General features: G+C 52.1%; 7 protein-coding genes across 13 annotated transcripts; 4 read left to right on the top strand and 3 right to left on the bottom strand.

The window, feature by feature from the left end:
• Window positions 1–136: 136 nt before the first annotated feature.
• On the top strand, window positions 137–1,925 carry LOC6730476 (protein Notchless). The gene is made up of 4 exons (XM_002077621.4): window positions 137–1,204; window positions 1,261–1,611; window positions 1,667–1,793; window positions 1,850–1,925. Exons 1-4 carry the CDS (start codon window positions 223–225, stop codon window positions 1,860–1,862), a joined length of 1,473 nt encoding a protein of 490 aa, XP_002077657.2. The 5' UTR covers window positions 137–222; the 3' UTR covers window positions 1,863–1,925.
• Window positions 1,813–4,129, bottom strand: LOC6730475 (pseudouridine-metabolizing bifunctional protein C1861.05). The gene has a single exon (XM_002077620.4). The coding sequence runs from the start codon at window positions 4,058–4,060 to the stop codon at window positions 1,958–1,960; it is 2,103 nt and encodes a 700-aa protein (XP_002077656.2). The 5' UTR covers window positions 4,061–4,129; the 3' UTR covers window positions 1,813–1,957.
• A 788-nt stretch (window positions 4,130–4,917) lies between these two features.
• LOC27206532 (proteoglycan 4) lies at window positions 4,918–7,709 on the top strand. Of its 3 annotated transcripts, none has more exons than XM_016179239.3 (2): window positions 4,918–5,075; window positions 5,140–7,709. In XM_016179239.3, the coding sequence occupies exon 2, from the start codon at window positions 5,148–5,150 to the stop codon at window positions 7,542–7,544; it is 2,397 nt and encodes a 798-aa protein (XP_016022937.1). In that variant the 5' UTR covers window positions 4,918–5,075; window positions 5,140–5,147; the 3' UTR covers window positions 7,545–7,709. The 3 variants fall into 3 exon arrangements, with proteins under 3 accessions (XP_016022937.1, XP_016022936.1, XP_039154495.1); XM_016179238.3 differs by having other exon boundaries at window positions 4,970–5,070; XM_039298561.2 differs by having other exon boundaries at window positions 5,031–5,052.
• A 92-nt stretch (window positions 7,710–7,801) lies between these two features.
• On the bottom strand, window positions 7,802–8,712 carry LOC6730473 (translocator protein). Its single transcript, XM_002077618.4, has 2 exons — window positions 8,297–8,712; window positions 7,802–8,237 (listed from the first exon to the last, which is right to left on the bottom strand). Exons 1-2 carry the CDS (start codon window positions 8,633–8,635, stop codon window positions 8,019–8,021), a joined length of 558 nt encoding a protein of 185 aa, XP_002077654.1. The 5' UTR covers window positions 8,636–8,712; the 3' UTR covers window positions 7,802–8,018.
• On the top strand, window positions 8,635–15,236 carry LOC6730472 (intraflagellar transport protein 140 homolog). Of its 3 annotated transcripts, none has more exons than XM_039298559.1 (7): window positions 8,635–8,771; window positions 9,510–9,672; window positions 9,738–10,336; window positions 10,402–10,562; window positions 10,619–12,771; window positions 12,828–13,938; window positions 14,000–15,236. In XM_039298559.1, the coding sequence occupies exons 2-7, from the start codon at window positions 9,526–9,528 to the stop codon at window positions 14,335–14,337; spliced, it is 4,509 nt and encodes a 1,502-aa protein (XP_039154493.1). In that variant the 5' UTR covers window positions 8,635–8,771; window positions 9,510–9,525; the 3' UTR covers window positions 14,338–15,236. The 3 variants fall into 3 exon arrangements, 2 of the variants coding, with proteins under 2 accessions (XP_039154493.1, XP_016022934.1); XR_001599989.3 differs by lacking the exon at window positions 8,635–8,771 and having other exon boundaries at window positions 8,852–9,672; window positions 14,000–14,470; window positions 14,523–15,236; XM_016179240.3 differs by lacking the exon at window positions 8,635–8,771 and having other exon boundaries at window positions 8,852–9,672.
• Window positions 15,237–15,263: 27 nt separating this feature from the next.
• On the top strand, window positions 15,264–21,373 carry LOC27206200 (DNA-binding protein D-ETS-6). 2 transcript variants are annotated; one of them, XM_016169020.3, is made up of 3 exons: window positions 15,264–17,135; window positions 20,198–20,438; window positions 20,526–21,373. In XM_016169020.3, the coding sequence occupies exons 1-3, from the start codon at window positions 16,436–16,438 to the stop codon at window positions 21,010–21,012; spliced, it is 1,428 nt and encodes a 475-aa protein (XP_016022933.1). In that variant the 5' UTR covers window positions 15,264–16,435; the 3' UTR covers window positions 21,013–21,373. The 2 variants fall into 2 exon arrangements, with proteins under 2 accessions (XP_016022933.1, XP_016022932.1); XM_016169019.3 differs by lacking the exon at window positions 15,264–17,135 and adding an exon at window positions 18,546–19,282.
• On the bottom strand, window positions 21,304–23,530 carry LOC6730471 (neuronal acetylcholine receptor subunit alpha-4). 2 transcript variants are annotated; one of them, XM_016179334.3, is made up of 4 exons: window positions 23,137–23,530; window positions 22,879–23,072; window positions 21,984–22,611; window positions 21,304–21,863 (listed from the first exon to the last, which is right to left on the bottom strand). In XM_016179334.3, the coding sequence occupies exons 1-4, from the start codon at window positions 23,246–23,248 to the stop codon at window positions 21,475–21,477; spliced, it is 1,323 nt and encodes a 440-aa protein (XP_016022931.1). In that variant the 5' UTR covers window positions 23,249–23,530; the 3' UTR covers window positions 21,304–21,474. The 2 variants fall into 2 exon arrangements, with proteins under 2 accessions (XP_016022931.1, XP_044779858.1); XM_044923923.1 differs by lacking the exon at window positions 21,304–21,863 and adding an exon at window positions 21,887–21,912.
• Between the last annotated feature and the right edge of the window lie 95 nt (window positions 23,531–23,625).

Below are 23,625 nucleotides of genomic sequence, written 5' to 3'. Positions count from 1 at the left end.
AACACAACCACATGTTGTAGAAGACATTTTGGTCAACTTTTATTACTAAGTTCAATACAAAATATAAAGATTTTGAACATGGTTTTAAGAAAATGCCATTATTGGTTTATTATGTTTCAAGCAAAATAATCGATAGCTGGCAGGCCAGCTGAGCTGTCTGCCGATTGCTCATCACTAACGAACAAGTCGCGGCACGTGTTTACTTTTGTTTTGACCGCGAGAATGTTGGCCAAAAAACAGAAAATGCAGGAGGCGGACGCGGACGCGGAGCAACAGGCCACGCCACATACTATACAGGCGCGCCTCGTTTCGGACACGGGCGAGGAAGCGGGCCCGCCAATCGACCTGCCGGCAGGAATCACTACCCAGCAACTGGGTCTGATTTGCAACGCTCTGCTGAAAAATGAGGAAGCCACTCCATATCTGTTTTTCGTGGGCGAGGATGAGATCAAGAAGAGCCTGGAGGACACGTTGGACTTGGCGTCAGTGGACACCGAAAACGTGATCGATATTGTGTATCAGCCACAGGCGGTTTTCAAAGTGCGCCCAGTGACAAGATGCACAAGTTCCATGCCGGGACACGCCGAGGCTGTGGTTTCGCTGAATTTCAGTCCGGATGGTGCTCATCTCGCCAGTGGAAGTGGCGACACCACAGTGCGATTGTGGGATCTTAACACAGAGACACCGCACTTCACCTGCACAGGTCATAAGCAGTGGGTTCTGTGCGTATCCTGGGCTCCGGATGGCAAACGGTTGGCCAGCGGCTGCAAAGCGGGCTCTATCATCATCTGGGATCCGGAGACGGGCCAGCAGAAGGGGCGACCCTTGAGTGGGCACAAGAAACACATCAACTGCCTCGCCTGGGAGCCGTATCATCGGGATCCGGAGTGCAGGAAACTTGCTTCCGCCAGTGGAGACGGGGACTGTCGGATTTGGGACGTGAAATTGGGCCAGTGCCTTATGAACATTGCCGGACACACAAATGCTGTGACAGCAGTGAGATGGGGTGGAGCGGGCCTGATTTATACATCCTCCAAAGATCGGACAGTGAAGATGTGGCGAGCTGCTGATGGAATCTTGTGCCGGACGTTCTCTGGCCACGCTCACTGGGTAAACAACATTGCGCTGAGCACCGACTACGTCCTGCGCACTGGTCCATTCCATCCGGTGAAGGATCGCTCCAAGAGCCACCTCAGCTTGAGCAGTAAGAATTCATTTACTCTCCATATGCTGTATATCCTAAAAGAGATTGTTTTACAGCCGAGGAGTTGCAGGAATCTGCCTTGAAGCGCTACCAGGCCGTGTGCCCTGACGAGGTGGAGTCGCTGGTTTCCTGTTCGGATGACAACACCCTCTATCTGTGGCGGAACAACCAGAACAAGTGCGTTGAGCGCATGACAGGGCACCAGAACGTGGTCAACGACGTGAAATACTCGCCGGATGTAAAGCTAATTGCGTCTGCTTCATTCGACAAGTCAGTGCGTCTGTGGCGAGCCAGCGATGGTCAGTACATGGCCACCTTCCGGGGTCATGTGCAGGCTGTTTACACGGTTGCCTGGTCGGCGGACTCCCGCTTGATTGTTTCCGGCAGCAAAGACTCAACACTAAAAGGTAAGCACCTAGTTTTAGTTTTCCAGCACTAGCTAATACATATCTTTTCGCTTAGTATGGAGTGTGCAGACCAAGAAATTGGCACAGGAGCTGCCTGGTCATGCGGATGAGGTGTTCGGAGTGGACTGGGCGCCCGATGGCTCTAGAGTTGCCTCAGGTGGCAAGGACAAAGTTATAAAGCTGTAAGTTTGAGTAACGAGGTTTTTAACAATATACAGACTTTAATTGTATCTTTCAGATGGGCTTACTAACAAATCAATTACTTGTACACGGTAAGAAAATACTTAGGAATAAAGTAAAACGTCCTGAGTAAATGCCTTCGTTCTTTTGGTGTTCAAAGTACCATCTATATGCTCTGCTGTTGGATGATCCTGGCAGTATGCTTGTAGCGACTCTCAAAAGATTCTTGATTTGAGAAGTACGTTGCGGGAACCGCGGACTCGGACTGCAGTGCCCTTTCAGCGGCCACAAAGCCGCCGGCTATGCACTCGTCCAGGGAACGCCCTCGCAGAAGGGCAGTGATGAAGCCCGCGCAGAAACTATCGCCCGCTCCGGAGACATTCACAATATTGTGAACCATTGGGGCGGGATAGAAGCGAGTGCTGTGTGACGGCGTGGGCTTACTCACATCGAGGAGCAACCTGGCATCGTTTTCCGCGTCCCCTCGATAGCTGAGTAGCACCCCGTGGTCACTCAGCGTAGCTATGATGCAGTTGAAGTGGCTGTCGATTTTTTTGATCAAGGACTTCGCTTGCTGCACCAGTTCCGCTTGTGGCTGTTTGGTGTCCGGATTCCATTTGACAGTTTCGCCCGTTATGGCCTCCGTTATAGTTTTTAACTCCTGCAGATTCGGTTTGATCAGGCGTATGTTCTTGGTCAACTCCGGCAGCAGCTTGAACGGTTTACCGGCTATGAACATATCCGTGGGCTCGAAGAAGACTGGAATCTTGTTGATTTGCGCCTGCTGCAGAATGCTGGCCATGGCCTGCTCCGATATGTTGCTGTCCATGATGATGAGAGGAGCTTCTCGGAAGAGTTGGTAGTGCGCTTGCAGGGTCTCGGCTGTAATGCTCTGGTGGATTTCCATGTTGCCCAGAATCAGCTTGCAATCTCCAAACTTATCGAAGATTAGAGAGCACAATGAGGTGTTGTGGTTGTCCGCCACAATTAGACCCCGCTTCAGCGCCTTTGGCATCATCTGAAGCAGCGTTTGTCCCATCTGGTCGTTTCCCACGGCGGAAATTAGGTTTACATCTCCGTACAGCTTGTAGATGCCCTCAGCTATGTTCCGACCCACTCCCCCAGCCGCCTGTTTAGCTACTGCAGAGTAAGTTGCTCCATCAAGCTTCATGTCGCGTTTCTGATCGTCCACCTTAAAGGAAAGATCCAGGATGGAGGCTCCCACAACAAGTGGTTTTCTATCGATTGCCTTTTGGACCGGGCTTTCCAGTTTCGTGGACACGTCGCAAAGCGATGCGGCGATTTGAGCAGCCACCTTGGCATTGTTCTTGATCAGAGCTATGTTAGACTTAAGGCTTCTGCCTTCGGTGATCTTGGCTATGGCGGCCAGCAGGAATGGAGTAACCTCCTTGCCGGAAATTCCCTGGGCCCTGGCTTGAGCAGTTGCTTCCTTGATGGCCTCCTCAATTTTGAATTTATCTGCGGCAAACTCCTCCGGAATGGGAACACCAATTACCAGGCCTGATTCCATTTTCAATTCCCGCCAAGATCGCAGCAGCTCAGCTGCCTCCTGGGCACTTTTAAGGTTGTAGGGAACGGTGCAGCCACTGTCCCGTGTGTAGAAATCCGGAAAGACGCCACCAGGACTGTCGAAACTGGCCACACACACGCCCTGCGTCTCCAAGAACTCCAGCGTGCGGGGAATGTCCAGGATGGATTTCACCCCGCTGCATACTACGGCCACCGGAGTGCGTCCCAGCTCGGTGAGATCGGCTGAGACGTCCAGGGATTCGTGGCCATCGCGATGGACCCCACCAATTCCTCCAGTGGCGAACACGCGGATGCCTACCCGATGGGCAATGATCATTGTGGCGGCGACGGTGGTTCCACCACTCTGTCTCCTGGACACCACAAAGGGCAAATCCCGACGGGAGCACTTTATCACCTGATCCCTGGGCTTCTCGGCAAGCGAAGTGAGCTCCTCACGAGTCAGGCCGACCTTGATGCGTCCGTCCAGAATGCCGATGGTGGCGGGAATGGCTCCATTCTGACGAACTTGCTCCTCCACCGCCAGCGCCGTAACGACATTCTCCGGCATGGGCATCCCGTGCGTAATGATCGTGGATTCTAGGGCCACCACCGGCTTTTGCAGCTGCAGCGCTTGCCGGATCTCGGGGTGCAGCACAATGTGGTCATGCTTGCGGTGCAGACTCCTGCGCACCAACCGCACGGCGGGAAACGGAAACAGGAAACATTTCCGGAGCAACATCAGAATCAAATCAAAACAAATCAAAAGCACGCCTGCTGATCCTACGGTGCTGCGCAATGTGGCCGTTTTTGGAGGTGAGGGCTTTTTATAGCTAGATTTTGGACAATGCACTTTGCGCTCTGTAGAGTATCTTTCGATAACGACATTGACTTTCGATACGTATTAATCGGCTTTGAATTGACCGCGAAAATTTTTTTTCTCCATACTGTAGAAAATAGTTTTGCTCCTGGAAAGGATCCAAAATCTATATTAGGCAACGCATATAATCAAAAGTAATGGCTGCTTTTTGCAATATTTGTAAAAATTCTTGATTAAAGCGTGCATTATAGACTGCAAAATTTAAAACCAGATGTTAAGTTGTCAGATTATCCAATTCTTTACTCTCTTATATTACAATGAAGTGTTTTTTTTTTTGGTTTGCACAAATGATTATGAAACCATTTACTAATTTTATTGATTGACAACAATGGATCTAATTTGCATTGCAGTTCTGAACATTTTATTCTCTCTTATCAAACATCCCACATTGCTAGTTATTTTGCGACCTCAACTGCCAGGAGAAAAGTTCGCATTCTATTTTGGGGACCCATCCACTCCCATCCCATGTACCATCTGCGGACCCATCCCACTCCCATCCGCTTCCATCCGTTCGGCTCTATCCCATCCCGAGAGGCGTCTGCGGTTCAACAGCCGCTTGGGCATCGCCTCATGCCGAGAATTCGCACAAACTAAACTGAAGCAAGGCAGACCAAAGGCATCGGCATAGGAAATGCGGAGCTATTTTTAAGCACTGGGGCGACATTTTTCTTGTTTTCTGCCCGACTCGCCTGCGAAAACACACAAAAATCTGCGAAAAAAAGAGCAGGCCGCACGATATTAATAAAAGCAGCGCTGCTGCTGCGATGGATTGGTTGGATTCGGGTGGTTCCGCTGGCGGTGGGCCTGTCCACTGCATTCGTGATTTCGGCCGTGGAGTTGCACATCGTGTGTCTGTCTGTGGCTGGCCAAAAGTGAGGTGACTTCTTGGCCATTTTATGTAATATATGAGCGGTAGATAACGAGTCCTTCTCCCCGACCAGATTTCAACATGAATGTGGAGAAGCTGAAGCGTCTGCAGGCCCAGGTCCGGATCGGCGGCAAGGGCACGCCCCGTCGGAAGAAGAAGGTCATGCACCAGACGGCGGCCACCGACGACAAGAAGCTGCAGAGCTCGCTCAAGAAGCTCTCGGTGAGCACCATCCCGGGCATCGAGGAGGTCAACATAATCAAGGACGACCTGACCGTGATTCACTTCAACAACCCCAAGGCGCAGGCCTCCCTTTCGGCCAACACCTTTGCGGTCACGGGTCACGGCGAGACCCGGAAGGTGGTCGAAATGCTGCCGGACATCCTGCCCCAGCTGGGCCAGGAGACGGTCGTCCAGCTGCGGATGTATGCCAATGCCATGAACAGTCAGAAGGGGGCGCCGGGCAGCGGCGATGGACCTGTCCCAGCGGAGGAGGATGACGATGTTCCCTTGCTCGTGGGCGATTTCGATGAGGTGGCCAAGGTGGAGGCGACCAAGCAGCCGGTACAGGAGCCTAAGGAATCTGTGGAGAGCAAGTCCAAGGATAAGCAGCAGCAGCAGCCCAAGAAGGACCAGAAGCAGTCGGCAAGAGTGCCGGCGTCCACCAATCCCAGCGAGAGTTCCAAAGAGAAACAGGAAAATAGGAAGGGTCAGGCCAAAAATAACAAGAAGGGTGATCCACAGACCAACAAGGACAAGCCCAATAAAAGCAAGGATCAGGCCAAGGGTCAGCCTGCTCCCCAAGCCAACAAGGAAACGACACAGGCTGCAGAAGCTCCCAAGCAGAATCACCCGAAGCCCGCTGTAGAGCAGAAAAAGGATCAAGTGCTCGCAGTTGACCAGAAGGTTCAAGCCAACGGTGCGATTCAAAAGGAGCAGCAACCCAAGCCCGCTGAGACCAAGCCCACTGACCAGAAAGTTGGACCCAAATCGGCAGAGAAGCAGGTGGACAAGGCCAAACCCATTGAACAGGCCAAAACCAAAGAGCCCAAGGTGGAACAGCAAAAGCAAGCTCAGAAGCAATTAGATCAGAACACCCAGCCCAAACCCACGGCTGAGAGAAGTGAAGCTAAGCCAGTGGTACCGACACCAGAGCCCCAGAAGTCCGCTCCTGCACAGGCTTCAGGAAAGGCGCCAACCCCTCCTGCTGTCCAAACTCTCGCCCAGATTGTGTCTTTGCCTGCGGAGAAGCCAGCCAATGAAGGGGCTGCTACTCCTAAAGCTGAGGAGCAGAAAAAGGACTCGTCTGGTCCAGCTAAGGCGGAGCCAGCGATTACTCCATCGGTACCAGAACCAGTCACCACTGCTGAGCCACCCAAGAGTGCTCTCAAACAGGACTCACCTCCTAAGAGCGCTCCCAAGCAGGGATCCCCACCGAAAAATGTTCCGAAGCAGGAATCGCCACCACAGAGTGCTCCCAAACAGGATTCAGCGCCTAGGGGTGCTCCCAAACAGGATTCACCACCAAAGGGTGCTCCCAAACAGGATTCTCCACCAAAAACGGTTTCCAAACAGGATTCTCCGCCACAGCAAAAGACTCCACCACCAGTTAAACAGGATGCACCACCAGCTAAGCAGGATGCACCACCAGTAGAAGTCGCTAAAGTTCCAGCTCCAGAGGGTCTCAAAACGCCAGCACCGGACGTCACCAACATTGCTCACGCACCTGCACAACCTCAAGGTCAGGCTGCTCTCGCTTCTGAAAAGCCAGCGGATGCGCCAAAGGGCATTGAAGATCCGAAGGCTGCACCCAAGAAGGAATCACCACCACCCACAAAACCAGTGACTGCCCCAGTTCCGGTGGTACCTGCCACTCCTGCTGAGGCGCCATCTCCCCTGGCACCTTCCACTCCGCCAACGACTCCCACCTCGGTGCCGCCCTCTGCAGCGGCAGTGACCCCTCCATCTCCCACCACGGTGACTCCCCCGTCGCCTGCTGCAGTTACTCCGCCTCAGAAACAGGTGGCGGCTCCCCAAGCGGGCATCAAGAAGCAGGAGGCAGGACCGAAGACAAAACAGCAGCAGCCAGCAGCCAACAAGCCGCAACAACCGCAAAAGCAGCCACCAGGAGGACCAGGAGGAGCAGCTGGGCCAGGAGGGAACAAGGCCGTGCAGAAACAGCCGAACCCCAATGCCAAGCCAGCAGTTGCTCCAAAGCCGGCCCAGGCCACTCCAAAACCCGCTGCTGCTTCTCCAAAGGCATCCACCAACCAGGCGAATCCACAACAACAGCAGGGCAAAGCAGCTAACAAAGCGTCCCCTCCAAAGCAAGCTGGACCAACTGGGGGGCAGCAGAAGTCGGCGGCGAACGCCTCGAAGGCCACACCCTCCCCGAAATCGGTTGCATCCCCAAAAGCCACCTCCCCGAAGGCCGGAACTCCTACCAATCCTGCTCCCGCTTCTGGGGGTCCCAACTGATCCTCCTTCAGTCTCTTTTCTAATCGGCGCCCTTGCATTTCAAACCCACTCGCATTTTCATAGCCCATTTTCGCCTTCGTTAATCTCGGATGAACCCGGGTACTAACCGCCTTTTGATTATTTGTGGCCTTTACATTTTTGAATAAAATTATGATTTAACAAAAACTGAAGTGAATCGAGAAATTCCTTGTGCATATCTCTGGTTATTCCATTGCAATGTCACAACAAATTTTAGTCTATCGTTCTCGGGACTAGCATTGAAAATTTCGATTCTTAATTTAATTTATTAACACATAACACATAGGGAATTTTTGAACGTGCAGAAGCATATGATACTTTGAATTTACCGCCCACTTGGAGGCACTGCTTATCGATATCTTATCCAACTACGCCAGCCCTGGTTCGATAGGTCGGAAAGCCCTGCAAATTGCATGAAAGACACCCAAAACTACTTGTTTTTCGTTCATCCTGGACCTAACTCGACTTCGCGTGGCTGCTAGAGGGCTTCTCCTCGTCCTTGGGCGCCTGCTCCTTCTCCGGGTTCAGCTTCCAGATGGCGTAGTTCAGAGCAGTGGCGAATCCCAGCCAGGCGACGTAGGGTACGAAGAGCAATCCAGCGGTCTTGTTCACTCGGTAGAATAGAACGCCGCAGGCGGAAGCGGCGGCCGTGAGTGCGACTATGTCAATTAGGCCCTGGTGGATGAAGTGGATTAGACATAACACCTGGGCTTGGCGATATCAGCAGTACTCACGCCCTTGATGTTGTGCTGCCCGAAGAAGATGGGCGTCCACGCCCAGTTCAAGGCCAGCTGGGTGCCGTACGCGATCAGGGGCAGTTTGGCCGCCTCGCCGGCGAAGCCTCCGCCATCGCGCCACACCAGGTAGGAGCCGTAGCCCATTCCGGCGTACAGGGAGATCCACATCGGCGCAAAGACGGAGTTGGGCGGCTTGAAGGACGGGAACTTCAGGTTGGCGTACCAGCTCTGGAGATGCTGTCTGGTCAGCCGTCCGTTGTAGATGCCACCCAGATTGGGCAGGATCACGGCCCCGGCAATGCGGAGAATGTTTCCAGCACACGGACGATCAGCCATTTTCAGAGTTCGCACTGCAAATGAGGCGCAGTAGTGGCGAACCTTCTGGTTTCACTGTTTTGTTTGCCGGTGATTTCATTCGAATGCACGAGTATTGCGTGTTAACGGGGCGAATACGCGACGGATGATTGTGTGGGTAAGCTCCAGCGATGCCAATTTGGCTAGATTTAAACTAGCTAAAGTATGTGGAATGCAACTTGAAACTGTGTATTAATTCATAGAATCGCATGGTTATTTAGAGCTGAGTAAATTTGATTTCTGGCATGGAAGAATACTCGTGCTCTTTTTTAACTTGCTATCTGTTTAATAGGGATTAAATATGTATCGCGAATTTTGGCAAAGTTGCAAAGTCATTGCTAAGCCGTTAATAGCTGGTTGTCACATGTGTAGGGGAGGAGCATATTGCTTATCAATAGATTTCAAAATGACGTAATGAATGAGTAATGTTGTCGATCTATGGAGGTAATTATTGTAATTACATTTACCCATTCGTATTTATTTAAAACTATCTTCGCTGCTGGGTGCCGGAATCACCCTGTGGCCTGGTAGATTTAACAAAAACCGTTAAGTTTTGAAAATGGAAAATATAACTGTATTGTTGGGAAGTACCAGATTAAATTACCTGGAAAGGGCTTTAGTTTGTTTCACCCCATGACAAATCGTGCGATCAAGTGGTGAATGATAAGTTGAGGACTCATAAGACAAGTGAATTAATGGTGAAATAAAACTATTGCACTTATTTGCACTTACAATAACCTGGAGCAAGTTGGTATCTTACATGATCCATTGCTAATGAGCAACCATGACAACCGTTGCTAGGCAAACACATTGTTATTGTGTTTTGGCTCCTGCCAAATAAATTCATCCACTAAAGGTGGAAAACCGGCGTGATGACTCTTTACTTTGACACGAAAATCGAGTTCCTGGACTCGGATGCAGTCAGCACCATCAGCAGCTGGCATCCCAGTGAGCCGCTCTTCGCAGTGGCCTCTTTTAGTCCCGAAAGAGGCGGTTCGGTGACCATCTTTGCGGATACCGTGAGTACTAACCTCTTTGGTCGCAGACCCTGCCAAAAATCGGAATGTATATAATCAAATTGCAGGGTGAGCCCCAGCGGGATGTAACTTATCCGGTGCACGCCACTTCGCAGGCAACGGCACTATGCTGGCATCCGGAGAAGGCACTCCTGGCCAGCGGTTGGGAGCACGGCGACATCCATGTGTGGTTCGCTGGTCACAGGGAGTTTGCCAGCGTGAACGCACCGCACAAGGCGGCCATCGTTCTGCTGCAGTTCAGCGAGCAGGGTGGGCGGATGGTCACGGCGGATGCCATGGGTCTGGTCACAGGATGGCGCTGCGATGGCCAGTACCAGTTCCTGACCATGTTCTCCCACGACTTGCGGGAGGTGTTGCTGCTGATCTGCTTCCGTCTTACGGTGGAGAGCGAGGTGCGCGAGGAGATGGCCAATCTAGCCAAGGCTGCAGTGGCAGGCGATGAGAACGCCCTGGACACCCTAACCAATTGGAGGCCGCGCACAGCAGCCCGGAGCATGACCCACTCGGGGGTGAGGGACAACCACTGCTTCTACGCTTGCACCCAAGGAGGAGTGGTGTACTACATCAACCAAGGAGGCGCCTGTGTCGAGGTGATGAAGTGCGGCTCACTGCCTCCCATTGTCCAGATGTTGTGGCACCCAAGAAAGTAATGAGCTGCTGGAGATCGAAGGGTTAAAGCTGTACCTGAACCCTTACATTATTCTATTCTAGGGACGCCGTCATTTGCCTAATGGAGGACTTGACAGTCACCTTGTTTTTGGTTGAATCCACTGGCATCCTCACGGAGCTGGATCGTGTTAAAATGAGCGGACGGGGAGGAGGTCGGCAGGGCGGCATCGCGTGGTCTGGAAACTCTCTGGCCATAATAACAGGTGGGTTATATTATTCGATTTTCCACTTCTGTGCTACATTCAAGACTCATCGTTAGGCGATTTCTTCGTCCGCATTTGGGACATCGAGAGAAGCGACAATTACCTATTGAAAATGGACCTACCCAGTGGCAACCAGCCAGGCTCATCTATGACCACTTTAAGTAATGGCACCATGTCCTCGTCCAACCAATTCTTTAGCCATGACAGCAGCGAGAGCAGCGGCGTTCTCCGCAAGACACCAAAGTACGGCCAGCTAAACGGCGAAATGTTCACCTGCTTGGCATATAGCTCTACGGGACAGACTCTGTGTGCAGGAACGTCCCAGGGGAATGTCTACACCTGGAAGAGGAGCGGCAGCAGGCTAGTCGGTGCCCCCGAAGATGCCTGGCAGCTGACGAACATATCTTCAGTGAGAGGAGCCATCCGCAGCTGCGAGTGGGGATACAACGAGCTTGCCAAGCCCTGCATGCTGGTCAACTGCCTTTCCAATGTATTCATGCTGAAGGAGCAACCTCTGCTCGCCGTTCATACCCGCGAACTGTGGGCAGTTCAGAGGTCGGCCAAATCAGTGCAGTTGACGCACTGCAGTGGTCGGGAGGCCATGGTTCAGTCTGAGTTCGCCGTGACTGCCATGGCTTTGAGTGAACTGAGCTTAGTGATAAGTAATGGCAGGAGCATATCGTCCTATAGCCTGCAGAAAGTGGAGAAGAGCCTGGATGAGTTTGAGGAGATCTTGCAGACAGTGGAGGGCACTACCCCCACGACGGAATCTACCACCACTCCGTTGAGTCTGAAACTCCTGCAGACCTTTGCTGCCGAATGCTTAGCCTTGAATCTGTGCAACCAGAACATATTTTGCCTGGGTAGCAGTGACATTTTTGTTTACTCCGTGGGAGGGGTAGTGCTTCACCGCATACAAGCCAGCGACATTGAGGGAAAAATCATCGGCATGGATTTGAGTGTCTGCTATCTCTCGGTATTTACCATGAATGGATATGTGAAAGCTTACGACGTTTGTAGGCACGATCCCAAGTTGCTTTTTCCCAGCAAATCGGGTCACGACATTTTCGATGACTTCGGGGAGTTCATTCTGGTCAAGTGCAATAGCTCCGGCAGCCACTTGGCCATGGTGATAGCCAGTAGAAATTTCACCCCTATATCTACTTTATTCTGCTGGGACTTTGAGCGCACCAATCTTCTGGAGTATGGACTACTGGAGCAAGAAACCAACGCCAAGAAGGAGTCTTCGACAAGTCTACCGGTTCGGATTTTCTGGGATGCAGAGGAACCTCGTCTCTTGGCTACAGAAGTAAAGTCCATGATTCAGAAGACCCTGCCCCAGAAGAGCTCCTTGCAACCCAGTCATTTCGTGCAGTCAAAAGTCGTCCTTTTGTTTTATTCCGAGAAAGGCCTGAATGTCCTTGAAACACAATCCATGAGCCCAGGCTCTCAGCTACTGAACCTTTGTGTACCCAACGTGATCCGGCTGAAGATCAATACGATGGAGGAGCAACCTCTGCAAGACTTCGTGGACCTACAGCAGTGCAATCCAGTTACGAGAAAGCAAGTCCTGAATTTCAGTCTCTACGTTGCGGAGGGAAATATGGATCTGGCTTATCGCAGCATTCGCTCTATTCAATCGAAAGTGATCTGGACCAATCTGGCTAAGATGTGCGTGCACACGAATCGCTTGGACGTGGCCAAGGTGTGCATGGGCCACTTGGAACAGGCCCGCTCCGTTCGTGCCTTACGGCAAGCCATTGAAGATGACGATTTGGAGACGGAAGCCAAGGTGGCTGTGCTGGCGATAGAACTCGGAATGATTGAGGAAGCCAAGGATCTCTATCGTCGATGCAAGCGCTTCGATTTGCTAAACAAGCTGCTCCAGTCGATTGGGCACTTGGACGAAGCAGTAGAGCTGGCCGAGACAGAGGATCGGATTCATTTGAAGCACACGTACTATCAAAAGGCACAGGAGCTGCGAGAGAGGGGTGACATTAAGGGAGCTCTGGAGTACTTTGAAAAGACCCAGAATCCTGCGCAAAATATTACCCAGCTGCTTTTGGAAAACCCTGGCGCCATGAAGCGCTACATCCAGACCACCAGCGATCCCAAGCTGCTTAAGTGGTGGGGCCAGTATATTGAGAGCTCCGGCGACATGGATGCTGCTCTGGCAGTCTACCACAAGGCGGAGGACTGGTTCTCGCAGGTAAATTAGCAAGGCTTTAAGATACCACGAAACACTAACATCCTGTTCCTCTCAAGGTAAAGATTCTCTGCTACCTAGGCAAGATCTCCAAGGCAGACGCGATTGCCAGGCAGTCGGGGGATCGGGCGGCCTGCTATCACTTGGCGAGGCATTACGAGAACGTGGGCAAGTTCCAGGAGGCCATCATGTTCTTTACGCGTGCCCAGACCTTCAGCAATGCGATCCGCATCTGCAAGGAGAACGACTTTCAGGAGGAACTATGGACGGTGGCCAGCTCCTCCAGACAGAGGGATAAGGCCATTGCGGCAGCTTACTTTGAAGAGTGCGGAAACTTTAAGCACGCCGTTGAACTCTACCATCGGGCCGGGATGCTCCACAAGGCCCTCGAGATGGCATTTGAGTCTCAGCAGCCAGAGATCCTGGAAATTATTGCCTCGGACCTGGCGCCCGATTCTGATGCCGAGTTGATCAACCGCTGTGCGGATTTCTTTTGTAGTATCGAGCAATTTCAGAAGGCCGTGCATCTGCTGGCCAAGACCAGACATCTGGAGCGGGCCTTGGGCATTTGTTCCGAGAAGGGCGTACCCGTCACGGAGGAACTGTCCGAGATGCTTACTCCGGAGAAGGGGGAGTTCGAGGAGGCGACTCGAGTCCACATCCTCGTACAGCTGGGCGAGCTCCTCCAGCAGCAGGGCGACTATCACAGTGCCACCAAGAAGTTCACCCAGGCTGGCGACAAAATTCGGGCCATGAAGAGTCTTTTGAAGTCGGGCAACACCGACAAAATTATTTTCTTCGCTAATATGTCGAGGCAACGTGAGGTCTACATCATGGCTGCGAACTATCTTCAAGCCTTGGACTGGCAATCGGATCCGCAAGTGCTCAAGCACATAGTCACGTTTTATACAAAGGGCCAGGCCTTTGATTCGCTGGCCAATTTTTATGCCATCTGCGCCCAGATCGAAATCGAGGAGTTCCAGGACTACGGTAAGGCTCTGACCGCCATGCAGGAAGCCTCCAAATGCCTGGAGAAGCTCAGCCACGCCCAGCACGTCTACAACAATCTGCAGCGCACGGTCGCGGATGTTAAAGCAATCCTGGAGATCCAGCAGGCATTGCGCGAGGGGGATCACCAGCTGGTCATTGGCTCCTGCCGCAGCATGCTGAGTAAGTCGCTGCCCCAGAGTCTACTCAGCTTCCATTAATACCCTTCTGTTTTCACATTTAGTTAAGCCCGAACTGCCGCCCATCCGCCACGCCCACATCTTGTCCATGCTGATCCGAGCCCTGGTCTACGTCAAGGACTATTCTGAGGCGGGCAGAGCTTTGAAGGAACTGACCGTGAAGGACAGTACGTGGAGTGCCTCGGGACTCTTGGATCGCGGCATCGTTCACAAAATTGCACAGGAATGCCACTTGGAGTTCGATCTCATCTGGAATGCGGGACGCCAGGTGACCGCCTCCACAAGCGGCACGGCCGCCACTGGAATGAGCAGCACTTCTGGGATGACGACCACTGATGATGACGAGGCCGATGACGAGGAGATCACCGAGGAGCTGCATTAGATGATTCAAATAATGGGCGATGCAGCAACTAGTCACGTCCCAGTTCCGCAGAGCGGATAACACGTAAATAGGCAAAAGAGTTCCCTTTAAATGGGATAAGGCTACAACTTAGCTTCACAGACACATTTGGGATGTAAGCAACCTAGAAATACTACGATTATTTAATTGAATGTTTCAACCAGCAGATACTTCAGAGATACATCTTGATTCGTTATTAAGTAAGAATATATTCTTCTTAAAAGAAAGTGATATCTTCTTATGATAGAAATCGTGGGAAGCACCTCAAAGTTCTCAATCGAAACGAACAAGTTACGTATTTGTATATATATTGTATACAAACCCCTGTTGGTCCATTTGGCGTTTTATGAATGATATACGCAAGCCTAGTAAAAGCTTTCGGTGCGGAAACATACATATGTATGTAGGTACATTCTTTGTGGGTTCAAGTGACCGACGTCACATCAAAGCAAATATAAACAGCGATACGGATTCGGATCGGCGATTCTGCCGGCGCCAGTCGGAAAGCAAAAGAGAGCGGCTATCCGTGAATCACTTGCCCAAAAGCGTCCGCGTCCTCAGCTATGTATGAAATCAGAGGCATTTCCAGGAAGCCAGCGAAACTCGAACAATCGAAAGAGCAATCAGTTGGCGAACTGATATAAACTAAATCGAAAACGTCACCGAATGGAGTACGACGACGTCAAGCAATTGGATATTTGGATCCAAAATTTAATTACCATATTTGGATATGGAATGGTTTAGTTTTATAAATACTGATCCTTAACTGGAACCTGTGACAAGGGTGAAATGCTCACAAGGGTGAACTGCGGATAGGAGGATTTTAGAGAGAACCATGTATCACTTTATAATGACATAAATATTTATTATTTATATTTATATTTTCTATCTAATATATCTTATATCTGATATTATTCTGGGAGCGACCTGTTGCCAAATATCGCAGCAGATATAAACTGATATACCAAGTAGACATGGCATGGCCCACAGACAACTAACGACTCATGCCCGATTTCCCAGAAGAATGACGCGGCAAAGGCAAGACAACAAATCCAAACAGGAGGGGAATCGATGAATGAATGAATTTTCGTTGGCCCCCAAACGACCTTCCACCCCTCGAGCCACCCCCTGTATCCCACGCACCGGCTGGGGAACTCCGTCGGCTTCCCGCCGATCGACGATCGCTGTGCTCAATGGACGGGTGACTCATGCGGACTAGGCATGTTTCACGACGTCATGCTTAAGGTTGTTATTTGCTTAGCCAGCGAGCGATAAGTGGGCACTGCAGAGAGCGAAAGCTCGCGAGCCGAGTGGCAAACGCCGCCGGCAAACTGGTCCCGAGCAGCCAGTGCCCCTCGAAGTCAGCCGGTTGGTCATGGGGCAGCCGAGTCGGCGAGAGAGCGCCAAAGCTCGGGGGCCGCGACTTCGTCATGGCTTTATCACAGTTCGCCGGTGCTGATCATTAGTTCGTCACTCGCCAAGTGGGTCGGATCAGGGCCAGAGCGATCGAAGATCGGCGATCTGGAGTGGGATACGGCGCTACTCTTAACCCGATCGGCGGATCTTTAATCGGTCGATGCAATAACGGTTATTAAACGTTTCCAATCGCAAACTTTCCGCGAAAGATTTCCGCGATTTGCGGCACGTGGAAAGCCTGTCGCTGACTCCACTTGTCCGGTCAGCAGGTGAAATACCCTGACTATCTCGGGTGAATCATCCAGCCAGACGAACCCACATCCTAAATCCGTTTCAACCGGTTGCAGGCGACAAATAAACGCAATAACACGAAAGTGTGATTCCCAGAATATTATGGTTAAACTGGGCCAAAGTGAAGTGAATAATCTAGTAGTGCAAAAGGGCGCCAAAAACATAAACAATAATGTGTAATAAAGTGTACTTACCAAAAATCAAGTTGGTATAATAAAATCATAGTGAAAATCAAACTATGAACCTATAGATTAGATGAATCTATATGCCAACCGAATAATGTCAAAGGAAAGTGAAACTGAAAAGCTACCAAAGGTCTTCAGCTGATATTGATACTGCAGTTTCGAAGTGGGAGCAGGAACATCCCAGTTTAATGGCCATTCTGCAGAATAGCCGCCAGCGTCACCAGCAACTCCCAATCCCAAGCCAGACGATCCACAGTGTTTGGTGCCAACAGAGGCCGATTAATGCCATGCATCAGGATGTCCGGCAAAAAAGCATCGGATCCGGAAACGAGGCCAAACTGGAAGCGAAGGAGAAGGAAGTGCCCAGCAACAGGAGAAGACGCAGGAGGCGGTGCAGCAGTAGCTCCACCAGCGACTCGAGCGCATCCTCGTATTCCTCAACAGACTCGGATTCCGGGTCCTCCTCCAGCAGCAGTAGCATAAGAAGTCAATTACCCGCCCTCAACTTGTCAGTGCCCCTTCCGCTGGCGACACCCACTTCGCCCGCCGCTTCTTCGCCTCACCAGGCGCCATCTCCTCGAAGGAACTCCAGCGACTCCAACCGGAGCGTCTCTCCCGTGGAGGTGCCCGTGGATCCGCACGCTTGGACGCCCGAGGACATTGCCAGCTGGGTGAGATGGACGACGCGCAAGTTCAAACTGGACCCGGAGCCGGATATCGACAGGTTTCCCAAGGATGCCCAGGAGCTGTGCGATCTGTCTCGCGCGGACTTCTGGGTCTGTGCAGGATCCAGGCGCGGAGGCATGCTCCTGTCGAAGCACTTTGCGCTCAGCTTATACCACGCCACCGGACGGGAGACGAGTCCGATGCTCAACGACGACGAACCAAGTGAGTGCCCAAGATATAGCTAATTTGAAGAGGGATTCCAGTCCTAGCCAAGTTGGTTACACTTCTCTGAGCTCCTAGTGTGGTCCACTTATGATTGAGCATTTGAATTCCTATTCCTGAAGAGCTCAACATTAGGAACGGGCCAACCCTTCCAGAATCGAGTGAAACTACTTAAACGGAGCCACATTTTTCTCACTGTCCCAAGCTAATCTCGGGCCACATAAATCTGCAGCGTCCAGAGATTGAACTGCTTGGTAATTGGGTTCACGTGCTATTCCCAATGGAGCGATTGTCCGACTCTCGACTCCTTTGTGGTCAGGCATCAATTGAATCCTTTTGCCTCCGTCGCCGGCCAAATGGCCACTGATTAAGATGCCCTCGTGCTGATACGGCCGTTACTTATGTGCTCCATTGATTGTTTCTCCCACACTCCCCGGATGTCTTGATAAGGAGGAAAAGTGGCCAAAGGTGCGGGAAATCCCCTTTTAATTACCTTTCGCTCGAGTTGGCCAACTTTCTCCGAGACTCCATTAACGTAAGTCGCTGGGAAAATCTCTGCGCGACAGCAGCAAAGTATGCAACACTTTTCCAGTTATTAACTGGCGATGACTGCCAACGCAAAGGCGGTGGGCGTGGGCGGGGGGCGTGGCTGGGCCTTGTGGGTGGTCGCGTCAAGTGATGAACTTAATAATAAACGATGTAAATATGATAATTTCTCGCAGGATGTGGCATCTAATAATAAAATCAAAATAATCCCACGCCAGCGACAAAAGTCGCCGAGTCAAGTTTCAGCTTGGCGGGAAAAGTTTGCTGAAGGTCGGGTGGCTTGGGTGGCTTGGTTGGGTGGTTTGTCAGTGACAACAGCTCTTCGGGTGGTCAGCTTCTGGGCACAGGAAAATATTCATTCGTCGCATCCTTCCTGTGGCAGGAAGAGCAGCTGCAGGGCGGGGAAAGCCCCCTGATTCGGGTCTGGCATATGCTGGTGGGTGGGTGGTCCATGGACTACACATACATGCCTTGATCCCGGGAGCAGGCGACGTCGATTTAATTGATTTGTTTTTTATGCCAACCAGGATTACGCGTCGTCGCCGTCACGCAGATTACATTTGTTGTGGGCTACGGTTGTGGCTCCCATGTCTGAGTCACCGCCCCCTTTACAGGGTACAAGATGGATCAAAGCTATTCCCTGTTCACAATTCCACAGCCGACAGTAGTACGTACCTTGAAGAACGCGTCAATGAAACCATTAGTCATATGATTTTCCAAGAACTCGGATATATGTACTTTCCCACGCAAACAGAATACTTTTCTGCTTCCATCATCCATCGGATGCCCCTGTCCCCTTATAAATATCCACTCGCACTGGGTATGCAGCAGTCGATATGCTGCAAAGGAACAAGTTGCTTATCGTGTGCAAAGGGGTGGGTGGTGGTTGAGTGGCTGCACGTGGCCTCTGACTTTGCGACTTCGCTGGCAAATGCCGAAGCGGCATTTACCACCAGCTGCGCAGGTGAGCCGTAATCGTGCCCGGAGCTTCGCCTGCTTCGCGGATGCCCATGCTCCCATCCAAGATGCCAGATGCCAGGCATCCGTCCGGCGCTAAGGAGCGAAATCCGGCCAGAGCTTCTGGCTAAAGTTTCAGTCGGCGAATGGCTCTCGTCCTAAACGGTTGACGCGCTCCCGGCACAGACCACCATTGATGGTCATAGAACAATCCAATCGGGTCAAAGGTCAATTCAACGCAGCATTTGAAGCAAACCTAAACTTGCTAACCAAATATAAAGACGGTGCCAATAAATGCGTTTGATTATTCTAAGAAATAATCAAAATACTAATGTGACTTTTCATAAGTCCTTGATCGAAGATATTTACTAAAGTTTAGAACGGAAATAGTTCAGTGAAACAGACGTACTTGCAATTTCTGAAAAATACTTTTGCGGATAAGACTTTTGCGACCATGAGCGTCAGCGTGGACGTGGGCGTCATGTGGCGCCTCTCGGAGGACTTCAACCGGCGCTTTGGCCTCCGGATGCAGCCGGCCCCGCCAGTTGGGCAGCACCCCCATCCGCACCACGGCGCCGTGCACCACCACTACCACCACCACCACCAGCACCACCAGCATCCGCACACCTCGATGATCTTCAATGGTAAGAGCGCCGAAATTCATAGGAATTTCCGCTGGGCAAATGCCAGCCGCCAGGCGAAGAGGCGTGTGTGAATGAGCGGCATGAGGAGATTGCTCAATGGCAGCCACTCGATCTCTGGCATTTCCGGCGAGCGGTGGCGGGGCCCCTAGAAATATGAATGAACGAACGGCACGGGATGGTGGGTCCAACGGTCTGACATTGTCTAGAAGTGGGAACTGTGTCTTTTAGCCGCCGCGTTGCTCGATCGGCGGATGAGTCACCTTGGCTATGGCTTCGTGCTCTCGTGCTGGTGCGGCGGCACTTTGACCAGGGATTTCCCCTGTGAAGGTGCAGAGACCTCGGGATGTGGGAATGTCCCCATGGCCAGTAAACAGGAAAATGTATCTAGTCTGCGCCCTAGAGATGCATGCCACTCTTCAGTTTATACATATGCAAATCAAATATCTTGAACTTTTAAGTTCGTGATTGCAGTTACTGAATTCGTGTTTAGGTAAACTTTTCTCACATTTTAAGATAAATATATACATATATATAGGATATAAACATAAACCATAGCATTTGAATTCCAATATAATATTTCAACTGGTACCCGTTTTCTTCGTGTGCATCGTGAGATCCAGGATTTATGCCCGTTTGCGGTTGACTTTCTGTGAATCCGCGCTGGCTTATGGCATTCAGCTCCACTTGGCACTCTTGCCACGTCGCGGCTCCCCGCCAGAAATCTCGTTTGGCTGGGCTGGCGTTTCGTTCGCGATGCTCTCCTCTCGCTCGCTCTCCCCGCCCTCGCATCTTGGCATCTCTTCGGCCAAGTATCTGTATCTGTATCTGCACATGTATCTGTATCTGTATCTGTTTTTGCAGGGGTTTCCGAGTATTCGCCACTAATGCCCCGTCCGCCGCCTCTCTCTCTTTCAGATCCGTACCAGCTGCTGAACGCTGCCTCGCACCGATTGGTTGCCCAGGGCTCGGGGGGCCAGATCCAGCTGTGGCAGTTTCTGCTGGAGCTGCTCGCTGATTCGTCCAACGCGAACGCCATCAGCTGGGAGGGCCAATCGGGCGAGTTCCGGCTCATCGACCCGGACGAGGTGGCCAGGCGGTGGGGCGAGCGCAAGGCCAAGCCGAACATGAACTACGACAAGCTGAGCCGGGCTCTCAGGTGGGTACTCTCGACTCCAGACACACATTCAGCTCCACGATTTGCATGTGAAGCAAGTTTGTAAGCTTGTGCATTTTCTGTTCGCAGGTACTACTACGACAAGAACATTATGACCAAGGTGCACGGAAAGCGATATGCCTACAAGTTCGACTTCCACGGCCTGATGGCCGCCTGCCAGGCTCAGGCGCAGGGAGGAGATCCGGCCTCCAGTATGCTGGGTTCCTACAACCACCACGCCGGCGGTGCGATGCAGTTGGGCCGCCACCCGCCGCCACTGCACCACCACCCACAGCACTCGCATCCGCACCATCAGCTGGGGCAGCCCCACTTCCTGCACCCGCACCACTCGTCGCCCGCCTCGAACAGCTCCAGCCTGGGATTCCCCTCGTCCTCGACGGCCTCTTCGCAGGCCTCGCCCGGCCAGGCGCCCGCCTCCTCCTCCGCCTCCACTTCGAATTTCACTGCTCCATTCCAAGGTGGGACAGCCGGCGTAGACCCGGCCAGGACGTCCTCATCTTCTGCGGGTAACTACGACCAGGGCCCGGTCACTCCCACCACAAATGCATTCAACTGAGCACGCCGCAACCCCAATTTGTCGCCGGGGTTGTAAGTTCCGATGGGGCAAGAGGATGCGCAGGACCACCCACTGCGCAGCAGAGAGCGGAGAGCCACCCTGCATCCCAGCCACCCAGCCAGCCATTGGGGGTCAGAGCCTCGGCCGTAAAAAGGTCATTTTGTGTAATTCCAGCTACTTTGGGTTAATTGAGGAATTGTGATAGCCCGGAGCATCGCAGAGCAATACTCGGAAACGAGAGCCAATTTGTTACTTAGCCTGTTATCCTTCGCTTCTAGTTGTAAGCAGACATTCGGCAGAGGTCCTTTATTCCATACGAGGTCTCATCATTAAATAATTCTAAGTTCGCACACACAGTAAATACATGAAATCGCAAATGCAAAGCTAGTTTAGAGTGGTCACTGGCTTGGTGGCCCTGGAAAATGAGATTGATTGGGGTGTGGCGTTAAGTCGCGAGCACCCCTACACCGAGCACCTGATGGCCAGGATGAGGAAGGCCAGGCTGAAGGCCACGAAGGAAATGCGGTCCACGGCGGTGGCCAGCAGCGCCCAGTCGAACTGGTTGGCCTTGGCGCCCGGCACCTCGGTGTGGTTGATGCCCAGCGGACTGGACTCCTCCTCGTCCGCCTCCTCGTACGGGTGCTCGTCCATCTCCTTGGTCTTCTCCGCCTGCGACTCGCCGGTGGTGCTGAACAGCGAGAGCAGCAGCCAGGTGCCCAGGTGCCCGTGCAGCAGCTTCCTCAGCGCCTCCGGCAGGCGCCTCTTGTGCTTGCCAGTGGCCATGTAGAGGACTAGGACCTCGATGATGGTGGAGACGCTCAGATACAGCAGGCTGGTGCTGTAGAAGATCACTGCAATTATAGGGATGCTCGGTAAGTGGTCGGTAAGTTCAGCAATATTCTGCGGTGTTTGGGTATTAAGCACTTAGTTTTCAGAACTGAACTGGTGAAATGGCAATGGGGAGCACTCACCCACAAGTGGAGTATTGTTGGACAGCACTGGCAGGAGCTGGGCGAAGTACATGAGGAAGGCGGCGATCACGATGATGAGCAGGCCGTTGATCATGATCTTCTCGCCGCCCATGTGGGGAGGCAGCCAGAAGGCTGAGAGGGCCAGGATGACGATGCAGGACGCGGGTGTGTAGATGACAGCCGTGTACATCGAGGAGCGCCGCTGGGACGTCATAGTGTACTCCATGTAGCCGTAGTAGTCCTGACTGACAAACTGCGCTCCCGAGTCCACGATCTCCCACTCCGGTGACTGAACCAGGTCGTCGTGGTCAAGGGACTCCCCCCCCGCCGTGCCGTTCTCCGGCAGGACGACCTTCAGGCCCCAGGAGCCGATCTTCAGCTTGCAGCTCTGCTTGTCGTGGGGCCAGTTGAGCATGTTGAGTTCGCAGTAGGCCGTGTACACGGCTGGAGGCATCCACCGTAAGTGGCCATCGTGGCTGAGGGTCACCTGGGTTTCGGCCATCAGGCCGCCCTCGTCGCCGTTGAAGAGTGTGATTTGGGGGGTCCAGACCTCGCTGGACTTCAAAGTGATCTCCGTGATGTTGTCATATTGTGACGGTTGCCACACGCGCTCCTCATCTCTCCATCGCTAGAAAACCACGTTTGCTTCTGGTTAGTTGATTGGATATTCAGATTTGGGGCGATGGAAAATATGCATACTAGTATTTGATATGGAATCATAACTGCACTACACTTATTGGCTTTATAGTACTCTCAAAAATAAAAAACAACAACACTTCAGTTCAGATAACGCTTTCCAAAATGACTTATCAGAGTTGTGAACTTGAGGGAACTCGGAACTTATCTGGTTTCTCAGCTACTCGAGACGAAGGAGAGGAGTGGACACTGGACTTACGAGATTCAGCCAGCAGTGGGTGGTCATCTTGCCGTTCAACTCGTCGATGTCTACGTAGGTGACCACCATTCCCAGGGACACGTTCGTGGGGGCTCCTTGGAATACCGGCTGCACATCGCTGTCGTAGTTCGTGAACAGCCCGGCGTGGAGGCGATCCAGGGCCTTGACATTGGCGTTCTTGGGGTCCGGGGTGGCTGGAGGGGATTCGAGATCGCACTTATCGGCGGCTTATGCAACTCCGGAGCCGTAAACACTTACCAGTGGCGCCTGGCACGGAAGTCAGCCCCATAAGAAGCATCCCCATTAGCATTTGCAGCAGTAGTGGCAGTCCAGGACCGGAAACTGGTGCCTTTATCTTGGTCGTCGTCATTGTTCAGTGCGGCTTTGTTTCGGATGTACGGTGCTGTGCTCTCGGAATCTGAATGGGAACTGAGCTCGGCTTGCGGCTTGGCACATGGCCGAGGCTCCTCCGATATCTCGGCGTTCCTCTGCCGACGCAGCAGATAAAGCAGCAGCCCACATATTTGGGTTTTGTGTGGGAGCAGTGCTCACATGTACTGGCTTCGGGGAGGTGGAGGAGAACTGCTGAACTAAACAATTAGCTTGATAAGCTTGCAGGTTTTCACAAAATAAATTCGGGATTCTCTAATTTCAAATTAGACTTCTCACTTTTGAATCTCAACCGTTTTGGTATATTTTTGGTAAGCTTGGTATATTCTCATTGGTGACAGTGCGACCCTACCCTAC

Source organism: Drosophila simulans, chromosome 2L, assembly GCF_016746395.2.
Source record: "Drosophila simulans strain w501 chromosome 2L, Prin_Dsim_3.1, whole genome shotgun sequence".
Classification (NCBI taxonomy): Eukaryota; Metazoa; Arthropoda; class Insecta; order Diptera; family Drosophilidae; genus Drosophila; species Drosophila simulans.
This window is presented reverse-complemented; position numbering and strand designations above follow the sequence as displayed.

Coding starts and splice junctions, on each gene's coding strand:
- LOC6730476 (XM_002077621.4), top strand. CDS start 223: ATGTTGGCCAAAAAACAGAAAATGCAGGAGGCGGACGCGGACGCGGAG. Junction 1,205..1,260: donor GAGCCACCTCAGCTTGAGCA/GTAAGAATTCAT, acceptor ATTGTTTTACAG/CCGAGGAGTTGCAGGAATCT. Junction 1,612..1,666: donor CAAAGACTCAACACTAAAAG/GTAAGCACCTAG, acceptor CTTTTCGCTTAG/TATGGAGTGTGCAGACCAAG.
- LOC6730475 (XM_002077620.4), bottom strand. CDS start 4,060: ATGTTGCTCCGGAAATGTTTCCTGTTTCCGTTTCCCGCCGTGCGGTTG.
- LOC27206532 (XM_016179239.3), top strand. CDS start 5,148: ATGAATGTGGAGAAGCTGAAGCGTCTGCAGGCCCAGGTCCGGATCGGC.
- LOC6730473 (XM_002077618.4), bottom strand. CDS start 8,635: ATGGCTGATCGTCCGTGTGCTGGAAACATTCTCCGCATTGCCGGGGCC. Junction 8,238..8,296: donor GGCAGCACAACATCAAGGGC/GTGAGTACTGCT, acceptor TTCATCCACCAG/GGCCTAATTGACATAGTCGC.
- LOC6730472 (XM_039298559.1), top strand. CDS start 9,526: ATGACTCTTTACTTTGACACGAAAATCGAGTTCCTGGACTCGGATGCA. Junction 10,563..10,618: donor CTCTCTGGCCATAATAACAG/GTGGGTTATATT, acceptor ACTCATCGTTAG/GCGATTTCTTCGTCCGCATT. Junction 12,772..12,827: donor CGGAGGACTGGTTCTCGCAG/GTAAATTAGCAA, acceptor GTTCCTCTCAAG/GTAAAGATTCTCTGCTACCT.
- LOC27206200 (XM_016169020.3), top strand. CDS start 16,436: ATGGCCATTCTGCAGAATAGCCGCCAGCGTCACCAGCAACTCCCAATC. Junction 17,136..20,197: donor GCTCAACGACGACGAACCAA/GTGAGTGCCCAA, acceptor TCTCTCTTTCAG/ATCCGTACCAGCTGCTGAAC. Junction 20,439..20,525: donor AAGCTGAGCCGGGCTCTCAG/GTGGGTACTCTC, acceptor TTCTGTTCGCAG/GTACTACTACGACAAGAACA.
- LOC6730471 (XM_016179334.3), bottom strand. CDS start 23,248: ATGACGACGACCAAGATAAAGGCACCAGTTTCCGGTCCTGGACTGCCA. Junction 23,073..23,136: donor TTCCGTGCCAGGCGCCACTG/GTAAGTGTTTAC, acceptor AATCCCCTCCAG/CCACCCCGGACCCCAAGAAC. Junction 21,864..21,983: donor CAACAATACTCCACTTGTGG/GTGAGTGCTCCC, acceptor CTATAATTGCAG/TGATCTTCTACAGCACCAGC.